The sequence below is a fragment of the Lepidochelys kempii genome, chromosome 10 (genome assembly GCF_965140285.1).
Source record: "Lepidochelys kempii isolate rLepKem1 chromosome 10, rLepKem1.hap1, whole genome shotgun sequence".
Lineage (NCBI taxonomy): Eukaryota > Metazoa > Chordata > Testudines > Cheloniidae > Lepidochelys > Lepidochelys kempii.
This window is the reverse complement of record NC_136389.1, coordinates 52,187,427-52,207,796: the sequence shown is the minus strand read 5'-3', so window position 1 is coordinate 52,207,796 and position 20,370 is coordinate 52,187,427. Positions and strand designations below refer to the sequence as shown.

General features: G+C 43.5%; 1 protein-coding gene across 2 annotated transcripts in view; it reads left to right on the top strand.

Annotated features, from left to right (window-relative positions):
• LACTB (lactamase beta) overlaps positions 1-20,170 on the top strand; it is a 33,720-nt gene extending 13,550 nt beyond the window's left edge. For both annotated transcript variants that reach the window (XM_073303586.1, XM_073303587.1), the window contains one exon: positions 16,619-20,170. In XM_073303586.1, coding sequence (XP_073159687.1) covers positions 16,619-17,150 — 532 coding nt within the window. In that variant the 3' untranslated portion in view covers positions 17,151-20,170. The remainder of the gene's footprint in view (positions 1-16,618) is intronic.
• The last annotated feature ends 200 nt before the right edge of the window (positions 20,171-20,370 follow it).

Here is a 20,370-nt window from a genome sequence, read left to right as displayed (position 1 = left end):
TAATGCCTCAGGGGGCAAACAAGTCACACAGGCGTGACTGGGAACATGGTTTCAACATCCCATGATGCAGTTTTCTCCATCCCATAATTTTATCTGCATCCCGTAACATTTTATGCCTTTTTCAAAAGCCGTGCAAATCCATGTGTCTGCCATCTCTGTGAGAAGCATGGATCCTGCACAGCTCTGCACTATTGTAATGAGGATTGTGAACACAACGCACCTGATTCTGCAGTATATATGCAGGGCCGTGGGGAAGATGATGATTCCATGCAGGCTGGCTTGCTGTGCGCCATGGAAAGAAACAGTTCAAGATGGTTGTTGGCCAGATGGTGCAGCAGCAGTCTGGGCCCGAGAAACAAGCACTAACGGATGGGATCGCATAGTTGCAGGTATAGGATGACGAGCAGTGATTGCAGAATTTTCGGATGCATAAGGCCACGTTCCTGAAACTGTGTGTGGAGCTCGTCCAAGCCCTCTGGTTCAGCGACTCCAAAATGAGAGCTGCGCTCACAGTGAAGAAGCGAGTGGCAATCACTGTGTGGAAGTTGCAACGCCAGATTGCTACTGATCAATTGGGAATCAGTTTTGAGTTGGGAAATCCACTGTGGGGGTCACTGTGATGCAAGTGTGCAGGGCCTTTAATCACATCCTACTACGAAAGAATGTGATTCTGGGCAATGTGCAGGACATAGTGGGTGGTTTTGCAGCAATGGAGTTCCTGAACTGCAGTAGGGGGATAGACGGCATGCATATCCCTATTGCGGCAGCAGACCACCTTGCCACAGAGTACATCAATAGAAAGGGCTACTTTTATTTGGTTTTGGAAGTGCTGGTGGATCATTGGGGGCATTTTACCGCCATCAATGCGGGATGGTAAGGGAAGGTGTATGACGCACGCATCTTTAAGAACACATGCCTATTCAGAAAGCTGAAAGTAGGGATTTTCTTTCCAAACCAGAGGATTACCATTGGGGATGTTGAAATGTCAATAGTGATCCTGGGAGACCCAGTGTTCTCCATAGTCCTGTGGCTTATGAAGTCGTACATTGGACACCTCGACAGCAGCAAAAAAATACAATGCACAGAGGTCCTATTGTGAAAGTATTCACTACCCTTGATCTATACAGGTTACAAGCGCTACATTATCACTTCTGCTTGGGATTCATAGAGCATGGCAGCAGTCCTAGCCATGGTGAGTACAGCCCGGGGAAGAAAGGGGTAAATGTGGATAGGGCAATTGAACTGAATACTGGCATAGTTTTCCATAGACAGTGGTGGTTTTAGCTGATCCCTCACTCTTGAGGGTAATGGAGGCTGAAAGGGAACTACTCCTGCATGCATCTGACTGCAGACCACGTCCATATATGCTGCTTGCCAGTGTGTTGCAGTGGTGCCTGCTGAAGGAATTGCTGAATGGTATGGGAAAGTGTCCTACCGTGGTGGAAGAAATAAGGCAGCTATCCCTAGAAACTTTCAGCGGAAGATTGCAAACTACCTTCAGGAAAGTTTCCTCAAAATCTCTCTGGAGGGTTCACAGGACATCCCGGTGCACACAAATCATTCTTCAGGTACCCCTCTGTATGGAGGAATGAGAAGCAGATAGAGGTGGAGTTGCTATCGGTTATTTCACTGCCTCTTCTTGCCTGATTAAAAAAAGAGTAAATGAACAGATGTGTCCCTGCAAGATCAAAGCAAAGTACATACTTAACCAGAGGTTCCTTCCCCTTCATCAGGCTTGCCTGTGCTGGACTCTAGGGACTGGCTTGACTGCTCTAGAGTCAAACACATCCTCAGGGTTCACTCTGGTGGCCTGTGACTGAGTCCTCCAAAGTATCCACAGGTCCCTTGGGGGGGACAGGGAGGGGGGTGGGTGTTGCTTCAGAGGATGGCATGCAGCTCCTTGTAAAAGTGGCATGTCTGCAGCTGTGCACCTGAGCAACTGTTAGCCTCCCTTGCCTTCTGGTATGCCTGCTGCAGCTCTTTGACTTTCACGCAGCACCACTGTGTGTGCCTGTTGTAGCCTGTCTCCTCTATGTCCTGAACGATCTGCTAGTAGATATTGACGTTTCTGCATCTGGATCAGAGCTGTCCCTGCACAGCTGCTGCTTCTTACAGACCCAGGAGATACACCGCTTCCTGTGTAATCCTGGCAAGACGTGGAGCAGGCATGGTCAACTGAGTAGTTGCTCTGTGAGCTCTCCATGGCTGAGCAAACAGGAAATGGAAGTTCAAAAATTCATGGGGCTTTAAAAGGGGAGGAGCATGTACCTACATATCTGGCCACAGGGCAGTGGAGTTCAAAACAGTGACAAGATCGGTCGCATGGGTCATTGTGGGACACCACCTGGAAGCCACTAAAGTCTAACTAACGCAGTGTCTGCACTGATACTGTCGCCCTAACTATGTAAACCTAAGAGCTACACCTCTCGCAGGGGTGGAGTTAAGTTGGCATAGTGGGCAAAATACATTGGCAGGAGCGACGTTTTAGTGTAGACGCTTACAGAGTTGGGTCAGTGGAAGCTTTCTTGCGTTGACCTAACTCTGTAGTGTAGACCAGGCCTGAGTGTCCTTCACAGACCTGAAGAACAGCTCTGTGTTAAAAATAGTTTGGTGTATTTTCTTGTTTAACTCGTGTACCCTCAGCTAGCTGAATAGTTCTGCAGCTAGAAAGTCTAAATCTGGGGAGGGCCCACATGAATTCTGGGGAACTGTTTTAAAAAAAAAATCTTTAAACCCAAGATTTAATTTTTAGATTCTGGAGAAAAATTCCCACTCTAACTTTTTTTTTTAAGGTGCAGTATCCTGAATTGTAATAAATGATCTCTACTATATTATTCATAGTTTAGAATGTTTAAAAGAAAATATATTTTCAAAATGGGTCTGTCTAAAACGCATCTTAAACTTCATAGTTTTGTTTGAATTCATTTTGCTCAATCCAAGATTCTGTATAAGCAGAATGATCATGATACAATTCCAACATAGTCGCGAGTCATGTTTTGTTATGCAGTTATGTCACTGCTTACAGTGAGTACTACAGGCAACAAATGATATTTCTAAGAGCTAATGGGTTATTGTTATCATTCAGGTGTATTAGGTTGGATAAAAAACCAAAATAAGAAAGTTCACTGCTGTTATAATATTGTGAACTTCAAGCGTTCAAAAAACATGAGTCAGGCCCCTCTCCCCCCAAACTCATGAGATTTTAAAAAAAAAAAAATGGGGGTACTTTACTTGCCTTCTGGATTTTTGAGGTTTTTAGGGTTTGTGTATTCAAGCTTTTCTCTGCAGTCATGAGGGCTAGAAACTACCTTTGCTTTTAAATGAAAGCTGTCTTGTGTAATCATGATTCAAGGCCCTGGGGCTTTAAGAGGAGCACCAAATATCATAAAACCAGGAACAAAATCAGCCAAACCAGCAAACAATATCATAAGACCAGCAACAAAATCATGAAGTGGTAACATCATTGTCTGTAACGTTAATGAAGGACAAGTGCTCCAACATGTATAACTATGCATAAAGGAGATAAATGAGACATTTCAGTTCTCTAAGGAGAGGTGTGTGTGTGTGTGTGTGTGTGGTTTTGCAAAAGAGAAGGCTGGAGAGTTCTCTGAGTTTATATGGAGTTGAGTTGTTATGCTGTTGTGGAATTAGCAACTAATGATTTTGTAAACTGTATCAAGAGTGCCCAGTTTTAGGGTCCTTTTTTAACCTTTCATAAGCTGAAATAAATATTGTTGGGGGAGAGGAGAAATGTAATTGGGGGTATTCGGTTTGTCCTAGGGACTATTTAATGCTAGACAAAATTCAGGGCCCCTTGTTGAAATTATCCTTGGAAGCTAAACTATAAAGCGTAGTGATAGCTCTCAAACTATAAAACACTGCCACCCTGTGGCTTATTTCATGATGTTTATGATCTAATTCAATAGCACTGAAGTAAACTGGAAAACCTCTGAGAGGTATTATCACCACTATAGATAAGGAAAGTTAGAGCCGTTAAATGCCATAAGAAGTCTGTGGCAAAGCTTAAATCAGTTCTTAGTTCATTTCTTAGTTACCCTACACCTCTCATATATTATGTAAAATAATCCAATTAAATATTTGAGTTATTGAGACACAGTTCAACAGTGGCTCTTTTCCATTGTTGCTGATAGATCATCCCAGTTTGCAGTTCTCAGTGGTGATTTCCAAAGTCGTCATCTTGTGCAAGATCGTTGCATGTCTTAAGAAGTGGTTCTGGAATACCTCCTGTTTACAGATGGCCTACAGTGGAATGAACAAAGTCCCATTACCTTGATAGGGTGGCACTCGGAGAAACAGGATCAAATGGAGAAAGGAGAAACTTGGGTTGAATGGTAAACATTCAGACAGTTACACTAATAAGTAAACTGATTTATTCATGTCTGAATATCAATGACATCGTAGCAGGATTTCCTTAAGCTAGGGGTAGTCAATTTATTTTTTGTCAAGGTCCAAATTTCTTGATCAAGGTATAGGCAAGGTCCAGGCTTCAGAGAAAATAATAAAAACAACAACAATAATGATGACAAGTAGATAAAAAGATTTTAGGATCTGTTCAAAAGTGGCAGGCAGTTAGGGTTGCCAATTTTGGTTGGGTATATTCCTAGAGATTTCATCACATGACAGTCTTTAAAGATTAATCTTTAATTCCTGGAGACTTCAGGCCGTTCCTGGAGGACTGGCAACCCTACTGGTGATCCACCTATTGACTAGCCCTGCCTTAAACCTTCATGGTCCAGCACTAATTTTGAGCACTCAGTAGCTAACCTTCCCATAATCAGCCACAGACCATCCACCATTTCCTCACTGGTTGTCCCATGCTATGATGATCCTCCACCATTCCTCCCTTAATTTTTTCTCAAGGTTATTTCCATCTCTATGCTTAATAAGACCAAAATCCATAAGATTGCATGTTAATTTCCAACATCAGGGTCTGCTTTTCTCCAGTAATACTTCTAACACCTGCATTCATCTTTTTTCCCATCCAGGAGATATACAAGAGTCTTTCCCAGCTTTTTCAAAGCTTTTATTTTCTTCCTATCAGCAATATTAACTTTCCATGATTCACACCCATAAATCGCTATGGAATAAATTAAGGTTTTTCACTAGTCACACTTTTGTACATTTCAAGATGCCACAGTTTTTCAATACTTTCTTAAGGGAGGCCATAGCTGAGCAAGTGATCCCTGGTTGTCTTCTGATTTCTTTGGAACAGCCTCGTTGGCTGGATATATATGATCTCAGTTAATTAAATTAATCTGCTGCCGCTACAGCTTTGTGTTAATCAAGATGTCTTCTTCCATCCTGTTTTTCTTAGTCATCATGTCAATGTACATAATTTTGTTTTTGTTGCATTCAGGAATAGTCTGTATTCCTTACTAATTCTTTTTACATTTGTTTCATTGCATTGGTGATTGTAGCAAAGAGTATCATACCATCAGCATATCTGAGGTTGGTTAAGAGGTGTCTTTTGTAGTTTTAATTTTGTTTGAGGCTAATAGCTGATAATCTGACCCACAGCCCACACTCAGTGTTGCTGTATCATTAAACAGCTGATTTAGTTCTTTGTCTTGCCATCAGGTGACTTCCATGTGTACAAACATCTAGGATGCTGGGTGAGGATAGTTTTTGTAATGACCAGATGATTAGAGCAGTGGTTCTCAGCCAGGATGTCTTCTGGGTTACATTAGTTCATCTAGATATTTGCTTAGTTTTACAACAGGCTACATAAAAAGCATTAGCGAAGTCCGTACAAACTAAAATTTCATAGACAATTATTTGTTTATACTGCTCTGTATAATATATACTGAAATGTAAGTACAATATTTATATTCCAGTTGATTTATTTTATAATTATATGGTAAAAATGAGAAAATAAGCAATTTTTCAGTAACTGTATGTTGTGACTTCTGTATTTTTATGTCAGAGTTTGTATGTTTTTAAGTGAGGAGTAACTTGGGGGTACACAAGACAAATCAGACTCCTGAAAGGGGTACAGTAGTTTGGACAGGTTGCGAACCACTAGATTAGAGCAGCAGAATTCAGCTAAATGTCATCCTTTCTCACTTGTGAACCCAGACCATTGTTTCCCTGTACTTCTTTGAGAGCCTACAGCTCCATTGCTCACATTCAAGTCCCTAGTTACAAGGGTGATATCTTTACTCGATGTTTTTAGTGAGTGTTGAGTCCTTGATGGAATTCATTAATCACATTGTCTTCAACTTGTGTAGGGGTGTAAACCTGTTTGATGGAAAGACTGACTGGCTTTGCTCAAAGACAAATTTTAATGATTCTTTCACTGAGTGGATTATATTCAAGCGCACACTTGGATGTTTCCTTCGATGAGATTAATGTGACCCCATTTTCTCTCACTGGATCCTGAGTAATCCACTGCGTATCGGATATCCATCAGCATGAAATGATTCTTACCTTTCCAACATAGCATTGAGATTCCACGTATTCCATCTTACATCTTTCCAATTCTTTGGTCACAATGGAGAGGTTCCCTTCATACACACTGTCACATTCTGTGTTCCTTCTCTGATTCATTTATGAAAGTTCAGGTCATTCATTTTCTTTGGTGCAGACATCAGGCACAGTATTTCCCAAAGAACTTGATGCAGCACCATCATAACTACAGCCTGTACTCTTAGTGGTTGGAGCTTCCCCCCAGTATTATTTGTTGTGCCTTCTGGCCTGCGGTGGGAGGTGTCTCACCTGTCCAGCATTGTATGTGGATCGCTTTGGCTTTGTTCTGAAGTAATACTTCTTGTCAGAAAAAGTACAGAAGGTTTCCTGTTGCTTTCCTCTGGTTTGTGGCTGCTCTTGGTTAAACCAGTTAAGACAATTACATTAGGCTATAGAACAGTCTCCCAAAGGAACTGGTGGGAGCCCTATCACCTGAAACACTTAAAGCTAGGCAAAATGCTAGTGAACATAGTCTGAGGAGCAGTCCTGCACTGGCAAGGGAGATGCATTGGGTAACCTAATGATTCTGTCACATCCCTTATTTCTCTAAGGGAAGTCTACACTACAAGCATTACAGTGACACAGCTGCAGCACTGCCATTGCACCGTTCTAGAGCTGTAGAGTAGACACTTGGTACAGCAGTGGAAGGGTTTTTTACATCGCTGTAGTAGATCCACCCCCTCACGAAGTGGTAGCTTGGTCAATGGAAGAATTCTTCCATCAACCTAGCAGTGTCTACACCGGGGCATAGGTCAGTTTAACTATGTCTCTCAGGGGTGTGAATTGTTTACATCCCTGATGGACATAACTCAGTCGACCTAAGTTTTAGGTGTAGGTCACCTAATTCTTTGATCTTAGCAGTATACTCTGAATAGCCCTATAATGAGACTGAAAAAGAGCAGCAGATCGAACTTATTAATTTTTTTTTTTTTTTTTTTTTTTTTTTGGTTCTCTGCCTCCTGAATTTGTGTAACAGTGCCCTTTCCCATTGTTCTTTAGTTTTGCAATAAATCATCTTTTTATATGTAATTAATTTATTTTTCTTCTGCTGTAAAAGTAACTTGTCAGAACCATATCATACAGCTTAAAAAAGTACGTACCTGATCCCCTCTGCTGGTTCTGTGGTAGTATTAACATGACAAGAATTGTATGCTGTGTTGTAGCTGAATCAGTCCCAGGAAAAAAGACATTACCTCACCCACTCTATCTCAAGAATTGAGCACGCTGGGGTGTAGTATCAGCCAGAGCTGGCCCAGTACTATGGGGAGGAATCTCATGGACCTAAAAAAGAGAAGAAACCAGAATGGAGCGTTCAGATGGGAGGTGTGGGGCATTTCAAACCATTCAACAACTGATCAGTGGGGGCAATCCGTACAAACTGCTAAAAAATTAGGAGTTCAGTTCAGTCCATTTGCACATAACCTGTAAAACTCTCTGTGGATACTTGTATTGCCCGAGGTGGCCACTGGACATTTTGGTCTATGCATTCTCATGGATGAGTTCAGACTCTAGTCTCAATCCTTGGGGGTGTGAATGTGAAGGGGGTCACATTCAGATCTGCTTCCACATGCTCATTTTGGGGGATGTTTAGTCATGAGGTTGTCTGGTCTGTAGTCTTCGGGCAGGAAAATCTTGTGACACCCTCAAAAACAGCCTTTCTAGCTCTGTTTTGCTTTTCCCAGCAGGCTAGAAAATGCCTACATGTCTGATAGGTTAATTTCCTTTTCTGATAAGAGGTTGTGTAAGAAAAAAAGCTAAAATGTTGCCCCAAATTTAGGGGGGGTGTACCCCAGATTTTGATCAAGCTAATTTGCAACCTTATTGTGTGCATTCAGCCACCATGAATTAATAAAATACAACACCACATAGTTGAGGATTAATTTGAACAAGTAGGGCTTCTGGAGGCAAAGTCAAAACTAGCTGCAGGCTTGCAGTTTCTGCTAATCGGAATGGGAGGAGGGGAGAAGAAAAGAGTCAACAAATTGACTGAAAGAAAATAAGTGGATGGAGATCTTGAGTTTGGGCACCTTTGATATAAAAGCTTATTATGACTAACATTGTTAGGAATGTTTGTGGATGAGTAATTTATTGAAGTTAGAAGAGGTGATGACCCAGTAGGGGTCACTATGGGTTACGTGTTTTATAAAAGTTAGTTATAAAAAGATTAGATAATAGTGTACTTTGGAGCAGTTCTCCGAAGCTATCCTGAAAGACTTTTTCCTGATACCATGCTCCTTGGCGGGGAAGCTACTAGCCATTGCAGACCACTAAATTACTCAGTACCATCTCAGATTCTAGGTAATTATTTGGGATGTTCTAAACCTATTACTTATGTCTCTGTGTGATTTAATCTAATAAATTATAGTTTTAGATAAGAGCATCCTTAATTGTATTAGTCTTTCATCAGCCGGAAGCACTGTGTTCCCATTGATTTATTTCTGATGCCGCCTGGAGTGAAACAGTTAAGTTACCACTGCTTTGGGTTCTGAAAACCCTGGGTAACAGAGTAACATTTACTCACAGGGCTATTTCCAAATCCCCTTGTTGCTTCTATGTCTTGGCTTTTACAGTAGGCTTTAAGCTCTGTTTAAAGTTCTAGGTTTAAATTCTTATTATTTATTTGTATTACAATAGAACTTAGAGGCTAACTGAGAACAGTTTGTGCTAGGCACTCACTGCACATACCTAGAGAGATGGTTCCTCTTAGCGAGCTTACAACCTAAATAGACAAGACTGAAGAAGTATTAGGAAAAGGGATATAAAGTACAAATGAACAGGGATGGTTTGAAAACATCTTATTAGTGCCATGATTTTTTGAGGGGGAGAGCGGTGAAGGGATTGGGTTTCTTTAAATGTTTTGTTGGGGATTTGTTAGGAGATCAGTTAAATGGAAATGCAAAGGAAGGGAGGAGAAAATTGCTGGGAAGGATAAAAGGAACATGGAAGGCAGGTGGAGGGAGGCATGGGTGTGGAGGGTTGGAGCAAACAATCAGCACCGGAAAGAGAATGTCTAGAGTACAAACTGCTGCAAGGAGTCTGATGGTCTTCCACTGTGGCTGAATACCTGCTGCAACTGCTTCTGTTTGCAGCTGGCTAACTCTCTGGCTAGTGCTATTCAGGAATTGCTTTTAATCGATAACTTTATAACTCTCTGTGCCCTGGTCTACACTAGGACTTTACGTCGAATTTAGCAGCGTTAAATCGATGTAAACCTGCACCCGTCCACACAATGAAGCCCTTTATTTCAACTTAAAGGGCTCTTAAAATCGATTTCCTTACTCCACCCCTGACAAGTGGATTAGCGCTTAAATCGACTTGCCGGCTCGAATTTGGGGTACTGTGGACACAATTCGATGGTATTGGCCTCCGGGAGCTATCCCAGAGTGCTCCATTGTGACCGCTCTGGACTGCACTCTCAACTCAGATGCACTGGCCAGGTAGACAGGAAAAGAACCGCGAACTTTTGAATCTCATTTCCTGTTTGGCCAGTGTGGCAAGCTGCAGGTGACCATGCAGAGCTCATCAGCACAGGTGACCATGATGGAGTCCCAGAATCGCAAAAGAGCTCCAGCATGGACCGAACGGGAGGTACGGGATCTGATCGCTGTTTGGGGAGAGGAATCCGTGCTATCAGAACTCCGTTCCAGTTTTCGAAATGCCAAAACCTTTGTCAAAATCTCCCAGGGCATGAAGGACAGAGGCCATAACAGGGACCCGAAGCAGTGCCGCGTGAAACTTAAGGAGCTGAGGCAAGCCTACCAGAAAACCAGAGAGGCGAACGGCCGCTCCGGGTCAGAGCCCCGAACATGCCGCTTCTATGATGAGCTGCATGCCATTTTAGGGGTTTCAGCCACCACTACCCCAGCCGTGTTGTTTGACTCCTTCAATGGAGATGGAGGCAATACGGAAGCAGGTTTTGGGGATGAAGAAGATAGCTCACAGCAAGCAGAGAAACCGTTTTTCCCGACAGCCAGGAACTGTTCCTCACCCTGGACCTGGAGCCAGCACCCCACAAACCCACCCAAGGCTGCCTCCTGGACCCTGGTGAGTGTACCTTTTAAAATACTATACATGGTTTAAAAGCAAGCATGTGAAAGGATTACTTTGCCCTGGCATTCGCGGTTCTCCTAGATGTAGTCCTAAAGCCTTTGCAAAAGGTTTCTGGGGAGGGCAGCCTTATTGTGTCCTTAATGGTAGGACACTTTACCACTCCAGGCCAGTAACACGTACTCGGGAATCATTGTAGAACAAAGCATTGCAGTGTATGTTTGCTGGCATTCAAACAACATCCATTCTTTATCTCTCTGTGTTATCCTCAGGAGAGTGAGATATAATTCATGGTCACCTGGTTGAAATAGAGTGCTTTTCTTTAGGGGACACTCAGAGGAGCCCATTCCTGCTGGGCTGTTTGCCTGTGGCTAAACAGAAATGTTCCCCGCTGTTAGCCACAGGGAGGGGGGGAAGGTTGAGGGGGTAGTCACGCGGTGGGGGGAGGCAAAATGCGACCTTGTAACGAAAGCACATGTGCTATGTATGTAATGTTAACAGCAAGGTTTACCCTGAAAGAGTGTAGCCACTGTTTTATAAAATGTCTTTTTAAATACCGCTGTCCCTTTTTTTTTCTCCACCAGCTGCATGTGTTTCAATGATCACAGGATCTTCTCCTTCCCAGAGGCTAGTGAAGCTTAGAAAGAAGAAAAAAAACGCACTCGCGATGAAATGTTCTCCGAGCTCATGCTATCCTCCCACACTGACAGAGCACAGACGAATGCGTGGAGGCAAATAATGTCAGAGTGCAGGAAAGCACAAAATGACCGGGAGGAGAGGTGGCGGGCTGAAGACAGGGCTGAAGCTCAAATGTGGCGGCAGCGTGATGAGAGGAGGCAGGATTCAATGCTGAGGCTGCTGCAGGACCAAACCAGTATGCTCCAGTGTATGGTTGAGCTGCAGCAAAGGCAGCTGGAGCACAGACTGCCACTGCAGCCCCTCTGTAACCAACCGCCCTCCTTCCCAAGTTCCATAGCCTCCACACCCAGACGCCCAAGAACGCGGTTGGGGGGCCTCCGGCCAACCAGCCACTCCACCACAGAGGATTGCCCAAAAAAAAAAGGCTGTCATTCAATAAATTTTAAAGTTGTAAACTTTTAAAGTGCTGTGTGGCATTTTCCTTCCCTCCTCCACCACCCCTCCTGGGCTACCTTGGTAGTCATCCCCCTATTTGTGTGATGAATGAATAAAGAATGCATGAATGTGAAGCAACAATGACTTTATTGCCTCTGCAAGCGGTGATTGAAGGGAGGAGGGGCGGGTGGTTAGCTTACAGGGAAGTAAAGTGAACCAAGGGGCGGGGGGTTTCATCAAGGAGAAACAAACAGAACTTTCACACCGTAGCCTGGCCAGTCATGAAACTGGTTTTCAAAGCTTCTCTGATGCGTACCGCGCCCTCCTGTGCTCTTCTAACCGCCCTGGTGTCTGGCTGCGCGTAACCAGCAGCCAGGCGATTCGCCTCAACCTCCCACCCCGCCATAAACGTCTCCCCCTTACTCTCACAGATATTGTGGAGCACACAGCAAGCAGTAATAACAGTGGGAATATTGGTTTCGCTGAGGTCTAAGCGAGTCAGTAAACTGCGCCAGCGTGCCTTTAAACGTCCAAATGCACATTCTACCACCATTCTGCACTTGCTCAGCCTGTAGTTGAACAGCTCCTGACTACTGTCCAGGCTGCCTGTGTACGGCTTCATGAGCCATGGCATTAAGGGGTAGGCTGGGTCCCCAAGGATACATATAGGCATTTCAACATCCCCAACAGTTATTTTCTGGTCTGGGAATAAAGTCCCTTCCTGCAGCTTTTGAAACAGACCAGAGTTCCTGAAGATGCGAGCATCATGCACCTTTCCCGGCCATCCCACATTGATGTTGGTGAAACGTCCCTTGTGATCCACCAGAGCTTGCAGCACTATTGAAAAGTACCCCTTGCTGTTTATGTACTCGGCGGCTTGGTGCTCCGGTGCCAAGATAGGGATATGGGTTCCGTCTATGGCCCCACCACAGTTAGGGAATCCCATTGCAGCAAAGCCATCCACTATGACCTGCACATTTCCCAGGGTCACTACCCTTGATATCAGCAGATCTTTGATTGCGTGGGCTACTTGCATCACAGCAGCCCCCACAGTAGATTTGCCCACTCCAAATTGATTCCCAACTGACCGGTAGCTGTCTGGCGTTGCAAGCTTCCACAGGGCTATCGCCACTCGCTTCTCAACTGTGAGGGCTGCTCTCATCTTGGTATTCATGCGCTTCAGGGCAGGGGAAAGCAAGTCACAAAGTTCCATGAAAGTGCCCCTACGCATGCGAAAGTTTCGCAGCCACTGGGAATCGTCCCAGACCTGCAACACTGTGCGGTCCCACCAGTCTGTGCTTGTTTCCCGAGCCCAGAATCGGCGTTCCACAGCATGAACCTGCCCCATTAGCACCATGATGCATGCATTGGCAGGGCCTATGCTTTCAGAGAAATCTGTGTCCATGTCCTGATCACTCACGTGACTGCGCTGACGTCGCCTCCTCGCCCGGTATCACTTTGCCAGGTTCCGGTGCTGCATATACTGCTGGATAATGCGTGTGGTGTTTAATGTGCTCCTAATTGCCAAAGTGAGCTGAGTGGCCTCCATGCTTGCCTTGGTATGGCATCCACACAGAAAAAAAGGCGCGGAATGATTGTCTGCCGTTGCTCTGACTGAGGGAGGGGCGACTGATGACACGGCTTACAGGGTTGGCTTCAGGGAGCTAAAATCAACAAAGGAGGTGTCTTTACATCAAGGAGTATTTCAGGCAGGACTTCACGGAGGGTTCCAATAAGAAATGGTGCACCTAAGTTATCGTTCTTATTGGAACAAGGAGGTTAGCCTGGCCTCTGATTGATACATGGCTAGATTTACTTCGCTGCACCTTCTCTGTGAGTGACTGCAGTGTGACCTAGAAGAATGAGTCCCCTAGATGGGGGAGGGGGGTAAGCAAATGAATACAGAACAAATCTGGTCTATTTCTTGTTTTGATCCACTCCATCTATCTTTTACATCTTTGGCTGGCAGCAGATGGTGCAGAAGGACTGCATGCCATCCACATCTCATGGCTGCTCGGCAGAAGATGGTACAGTACGACTGCTAGCCATCCTCATCTCTTGCCTGCCCGGCAGAAGATGGTACAGTACGACTGCTAGCAATCCGTATCGCCTGCCTGCTCACCATAAGACGGTTCAATAGGACTGACTGCAGGACTAAAGAGAATGACCTGGTCAAGTCACTCCAAATTTAGTCCCTGCGCCCATGTCTGCCCAGGCGCTCCCAGCCAACGTGGCCAGGAGCACCTCGGACACGACGAGGACGACTACCAGTCATACTGCACCATCTGCTGCCAGAAGGCAATGGGTTGCTGCTACTGTGTAGCAAAGCCGTACCGCGTCTGCCAGCACCCAGGAGTCATAGGGTGACGGTTACCTGAGCGGGCTCCATGCTTGCCGTGGTATGGCGTCTGCACAGGTAACTCAGGAAAAAAGGCGCGAAACGATTGTCTGCTCTTGCTTTCACGGAGGGAGGGAGGGAGGGAACGGGGGCCTTACGATACGTACCCAGAACCACCCGCGACAATGTTTTAGCCCCATCAGAGTGCTCCATTGTGACTGCTCTGGACAGCACTCTCACATGCCCGATTGTTTGCCGTTGCTCTGACGCAGGGAAGGGCGACGGAGGACACGGCTTACAGGGTTGGCTTCAGGGAGCTAAAATCAACAAAGGGGGTGTCTTTACATCAAGGAGTATTTCAGGCAGGACTTCACGGAGGGTTCCAATAGGAAATGGTGCACCTAAGTTATCGTTCTTATTGGAACAGGAAGGTTAGCCTGGCCTCTGATTGATACATGGCTAGATTTACTTCACTGCACCTTCTCTGTGAGTGACTGCAGTGTGACCTAGAAGAATGAGTCCCCTAGATGGGGGAGGGGGGTAAGCAAATGAATACAGAACAAATCTGGTCTATTTCTTGTTTTGATCCACTCCATCTATCTTTTACATCTTTGGCTGGCAGCAGATGGTGCAGAAGGACTGCATGCCATCCACATCTCATGGCTGCTCGGCAGAAGATGGTACAGTACGACTGCTAGCCATCCTCATCTTTTGCCTGCCTGGCAGAAGATGGTACAGTACGACTGCTAGCAATCCGTATCGCCTGCCTGCTCACCATAAGACGGTTCAATAGGACTGACTGCAGGACTAAAGAGAATGACCTGGTCAAGTCACTCCAAATTTAGTCCCTGCGCCCATGTCTGTCCAGGTGCTCCCAGCCGACGTGGCCAGGAGCACCTCGGACATGACGATGACGGCTACCAGTCGTACTGTACCGTCTGCTGCCACAAGGCAAGGGGTTGCTGCTACTGTGTAGCAATGCCGTACCGCGTCTGCCAGCACCCAGGAGTCATAGGGTGACGGTTACCTGAGCGGGCTCCATGCTTGCCGTGGTATGGTGTCTGCACAGGTAACTCAGGAAAAAAGGTGCGAAACGATTGTCTGCTCTTGCTTTCACGGAGGGAGGGAGGGAACGGGGGCCTGACGATATGTACCCAGAACCACCCGCGACAATGGCATCAGGCATTGGGATCTCAACCCAGAATTCCAATGGGCAGCGGAGACTGCAGGAACTGTGGGATAGCTACCCACAGTGCAACGCTCCGGAAGTCGACTCTAGCCTCGGTACTGTGGAAGCGCTCCGCCGAGTTAATGCACTTAATGCACTTAGAGCATTTTCTGTGGGGACACACACACTCAAATATATAAAACCGATTTCTAAAAAAACGACTTCTATAAATTCGACCTTATTCCGTAGTGTAGACATACCCTGTGATAGGGTATATCAGGCATTTGCTGCCCACCGCCTGAGACCTCACTGCCTTGGTACAACCTGTCCTAGGAAAAGAAGGGCAATGAGTTTGGACTTCTAGTTGTTTAGAAAGGCCTCCCACAGTCAGCTGCTGGCGGAACCAGAAAGTCGTAGTCCTCTAGCAGCTAGAAGGGCTGGGAGCAGGCAAAGGCCAATCGGGGATCAGCAGGTCAGATGATAAGGACTGGCTGCTATTAGATGGCAGTTCTGGGTGAAGCAGAGGAAAAGATCTTCACTCTGCCTTAGCCCACAAAGCCAGGCTTTGTCAGGGGCTAATTCTGAGCACTCTTCTTTTAGATCAGCAAGAGGCTTTTATTTTGTGGCATGTGAGGCCCAGACAGGCCATCGTGAGTCCAATATTAATTGGACTTCGAATTAGGCATGCTCACTTCACAGGACACCCCCCCCCCCCCCCCGCTTCAGGCAGGTCCATGACACACTTCTATCAGTATTGCTAAGCTTAGGCATGGTAACATTTGGTGTGACTTACTTTTGTGGATTGCAGACTCTGAAGGTGATTGGAACTTAGGTTTTAGTCATTTTAAATGCATCCCTAAAGTGAGTTTGCAGTGTATGGAGCACGCTGATGTTGAACAAAGTTTAGTACTCAATGTCCTTTTGTCTGTTATGAAACACATGCTTTTGGGGACAAATAGTCTGACCCACTGGGTCAGACTATCAGAGCAGGAGTCCTGAGATCCATTTTTAGCAGAATTTACCATCACTGTGGGTTTACTGCCTTTATGCACACAAATACGTATTTAGCCATCTATTGGCCATTGAACTACAAGCCACATACTTTATCCTTCCCCTAACCAATCTCCTGCATTGCCCTACGGACTCTTACTTCATTACTTCTCCGTCGTTTTCTTCCTGGGTGCAGAACTATGCTCTACTGCCTTAGGGTTTTCTGTGCTTGTGGAAGGTGAGCAAGCTTTGGTGTGTTTTTGTATCCTGAATTCTCAAGCTGTTTTTAATCTCTGGTAGCTGTAAACTCCATGGCACCAGAAATCTAGCATGCTGAACTGGTATCTAGTACATGGCAATTACACCTCCCAGTATTAAAATTGGACTCAATTGCACAGTGTCTTGTGTGTGCCATCTCATTACTGTTTTGCTTTTATTATAATCTAGAAATTTAAAAGATTATTATTTCCATTATATTTAAGGGTGACCACTAAAACTTTCTTGTTTAATTCTAGGTGTTATGTTTGCAACAAAAAAGGACGGCTGGTAAATGCACCCTATGTGGACAACTCCTACAAGTGGGCTGGTGGCGGCTTTCTTTCTTCAGCAGGTGACCTCCTGAAATTTGGAAATGCCTTGCTGTACAGTTATCAAGTTGGACAGTTTAAAAACAGTACCAAGAAACTTCTTCCTGGCTACCTCAAACCAGATACGATTACAATGATGTGGACCCCAGTGCCAAACACTGAGGTGTCATGGGATAAGGATGGAAAATATGCAATGGGTTGGGTTGTTGTGGAGAGAAAGCAAGAATATGGTTTTTGCAGACAGCAGCGACACTACATCTCCCATACTGGTGGAGCAGTGGGTGCAAGCAGTGTCCTGCTTATTCTTCCTGAAGAGTTGGACTCTGAGGTTATAAACAGTGGGTTAGTGACCCCTCCCAGGGGAGTAATTGTTAACATTATTTGTAATATGCAGTCAGTTTCCCTCAACAGCACTGCCTTAAAGATTGCAAAAGAATTTGAAAAAGACAAATTGGCATGATACTTTGATTAAAATAGTGTAGGTCTGAATAACTGTACTGTAGTATTGAAATAGGAACAAAGTTTTTAAAAACATAAGGGTACACGTGAGCGCCAAGATTGCTAGGAATACACATTTATCAGATTGTAAAGAAATTAACCTATATGACTGTTGTTAGTGGTGCTACATTTTTGTGTATTTAGAAGTCTTTGCTCAGGGAAGTAGCTCTGTAGTTGCTAACTTATGGAAAAGGGGTGAAAAAAGGCATTCTAAGAGAACACAGTTATTATGTAAATCAGCCATGCAAATCACCAATGCTGGAGCAATGTTTTTTCATATCAAGCCAAGGTAATGACCAGTCAAGATCGATAAATATTGTTGTTGGCCTTTACCAGAAAGAGGGTGATGTTTACTCTTTGTCTTCTAGACACTTTTGTATGCGCAAATAAATAATTTCCTTAAATGTAGTAAAATTAAGGAAAACTTGTATAGAATCAAATAATCACAACCTGCAAGACTGACTTCGTTTATTGCCATGTTATATTTTTTCACATTCATGCTGGCGAAAGTTGTTCACCAGTATTTTTGAACAGTCACTTTAAAAAGAGATATTTTGCTTTTTAAAAAACATTGACTAGAAAGTTTTGTACTTCTGTCCAAAAACAAACCCCGCTGAAATGAAACTGAATTTGCTCCCAGGCTGAGGATGACTCTACACTAGATTTCATCAGAAGCATGTTTTTTAACAGAGTTGCAACACTCAAGTTCCTGTTCAAAATTAGAAAAGGATGAAACTTAGCATGGTGAGTTAAGCTGGTCTTTCATCTTTTAGAGGACTGCTTTTCTATTCTGACTGGCACAAAACAAATGAGTGAAGCCAGCCTGCTGGCCCAGTGGTATTCCTTTACTCTTTTGTGTTGTATCAGAATTAAAATATTCTATATAATGAGCAAAATCATGAGAGATTATTCTTGAAGTCAGTATCAGAATTCCCACTGACTTCAAGAGGATCAAGATCACACCCAGATTATCTCTCACTTCCCAATTCAGAAGCTGTGCTCTGCGGACAACTCTGCTCAACAGTAATCGCCTCTGGATGAGCAAGAAGTGATGCTGAGAGCTTTCCAAAGGAAATCTCATCTCTGCTACAGAGGCACAAGGAATATTGAATCAGGGATCCAGCACCTAAGGGTGCTCCATAATGGCTGTGGAGGTTCTCTTCTCTCTCTCTCTCTCTCTCTCTTTCCAGAGGGACACTAAAGAAAATCAGCTAAATGATCTCTTAGTATTTAGTCATCCTTCACTTAAAAACAATCTACGTTCTTTCTTTCAGAGTCTCCTTTAGTTAATCTAGTTTTGCCTTGAATATCTTCAATATGGGCAATTATGTTCTCTCTTTTTGGCAGTTTACTCTATTGTTTAATTAAAACTGCTACAAAAGGCTTCCTGCTACTTTTTTTTCTTAATTTTAAACAATTTTGGTTATACTTCCTAACAGGAAAAACTTGTCTAAAATTCCCATAAAATCTTTTAGACAAGGACATATTTTATATATCTCCTTACCACCTTTTTCTGTTGTTTTTACATGACGAATTTTTAATTCAATCTTTTTTTCACTGTAGATGTGCCAACTTCTTACTTGTTTTCCCCTACAGATTTAACACATTTAGCCCAGATTGAGTTTCTTGGAGTGCAAGAACTGCTTAAATGATCTATTAACTTTGTTCCTTTCATGTGCATCTTTTGGTTAAATCTGTCACCAGCAAAACAATTTTTGATACTGGCTTTGTTAGAGAGACCATGTCCTCCTTGTTCAGTGATGAGGCTGTTGTCTCCCCTATATTTAAAAAAAAAACAAAAACAGGAATTTTACAAGAACTGTGAAATGTTTTATTATTTAATATATATGCTTACTGAAGTTTGAGCAGATGGAAAGGTAGTATAACATGCATATGATTTAAATGTGCATGTCTATATAGATAATGCAGAGTTGAGGCATTACGTATGTTCCTTTTGTTCTCATGTAATACTATTTATTCAGAGATGGCCAAGTGTTCACAGGCTCAAAAGCAATCTGCAGAAGATGATCATAAGAAAGACTTGCTATAATAGTAGCAGATCTTCTGTATTCTCATTTTATGAGTTCTGATTACAATGTAACGATCAATCTGGATTTTAAAATGTACAGACTGGAAAATGAAAGTTGTGAGGTTTTTTTTTTTAAACATTTACAGTATGGTCTTAATTCATTTATTTTAGCAAACATTTTGCTTAATTTTAATGGATTTTGATAAAGCTGTACCTGTAATCCAGAATACTGTTTTAGTATTAATAGTGAGTTAAAGGAATTTTAAGTACATTTTTTTTCTTCCTGTATATCATGTGCACAGAGCATGAGGTTGGTGTACTAGAAAAAAAAAAGCACTGAACTCCCCCACACATGTAGGTAGGTACTCACAATGCTACTGCTGCTGTTGATATTGCAGAGCTTGGCTAGCATTCTTATAGCCCCTGTGCTTGCATACTTCACTGGTGATGTATTTCTTCATGAGGTTGCGGTGTGGGAAGAATGCTGAATATGTACATCTTTTCCCAAATTATATCTGGTTTCGCAGGAGCATGCCCCCACGCTTACTCAAAACCTTAAACAAAAAAGTTGCTCCAAAATGAATCTCTAACACTGATGCAGGTGCCACAGCACTGCTTCGCAATTCTGCTTCTCTACCTGAAGGGGAAGGATATTACAGGCAGTAGCTGAAAGAACATTGGCTTGCCTGTCCCTAACTCTGCTACCACTCTTAGCATTTGTTTCACAAAGATTTGACTTCAACCATGTGGAGAAATACCATGTCAGTGCCGCATTCACATTTCTCCTGTTATAGTTTGAGATGTGACATACCAAGAAATTTATTTTTATTATAGATGATCTGTGATATTTAGCAGAATTGTCAGTGGTTTACTTTACACAGATTCCTAATTAAATGTAAATGCCTGTCTAGTGCTTTCATGATTATAGTTAGTTATTTTATGCCTTAAACAATAAAAACTCATTTTATTAAACTTTGTTTTGTGCTAAGTGAGTTTGCTTCTTGGCTGACCAAAACTATATTTTTATATCACTATTATCTAGTCAGTGTTCTAAAAATTTTTTTTTTTTTTTAAAATGGGAAAAAATGCTCATGGATGCTGAGGATTGGGCTTCTTCTAAAGTAGCCAGGAGCTAGTTTGACATTTTCGTATT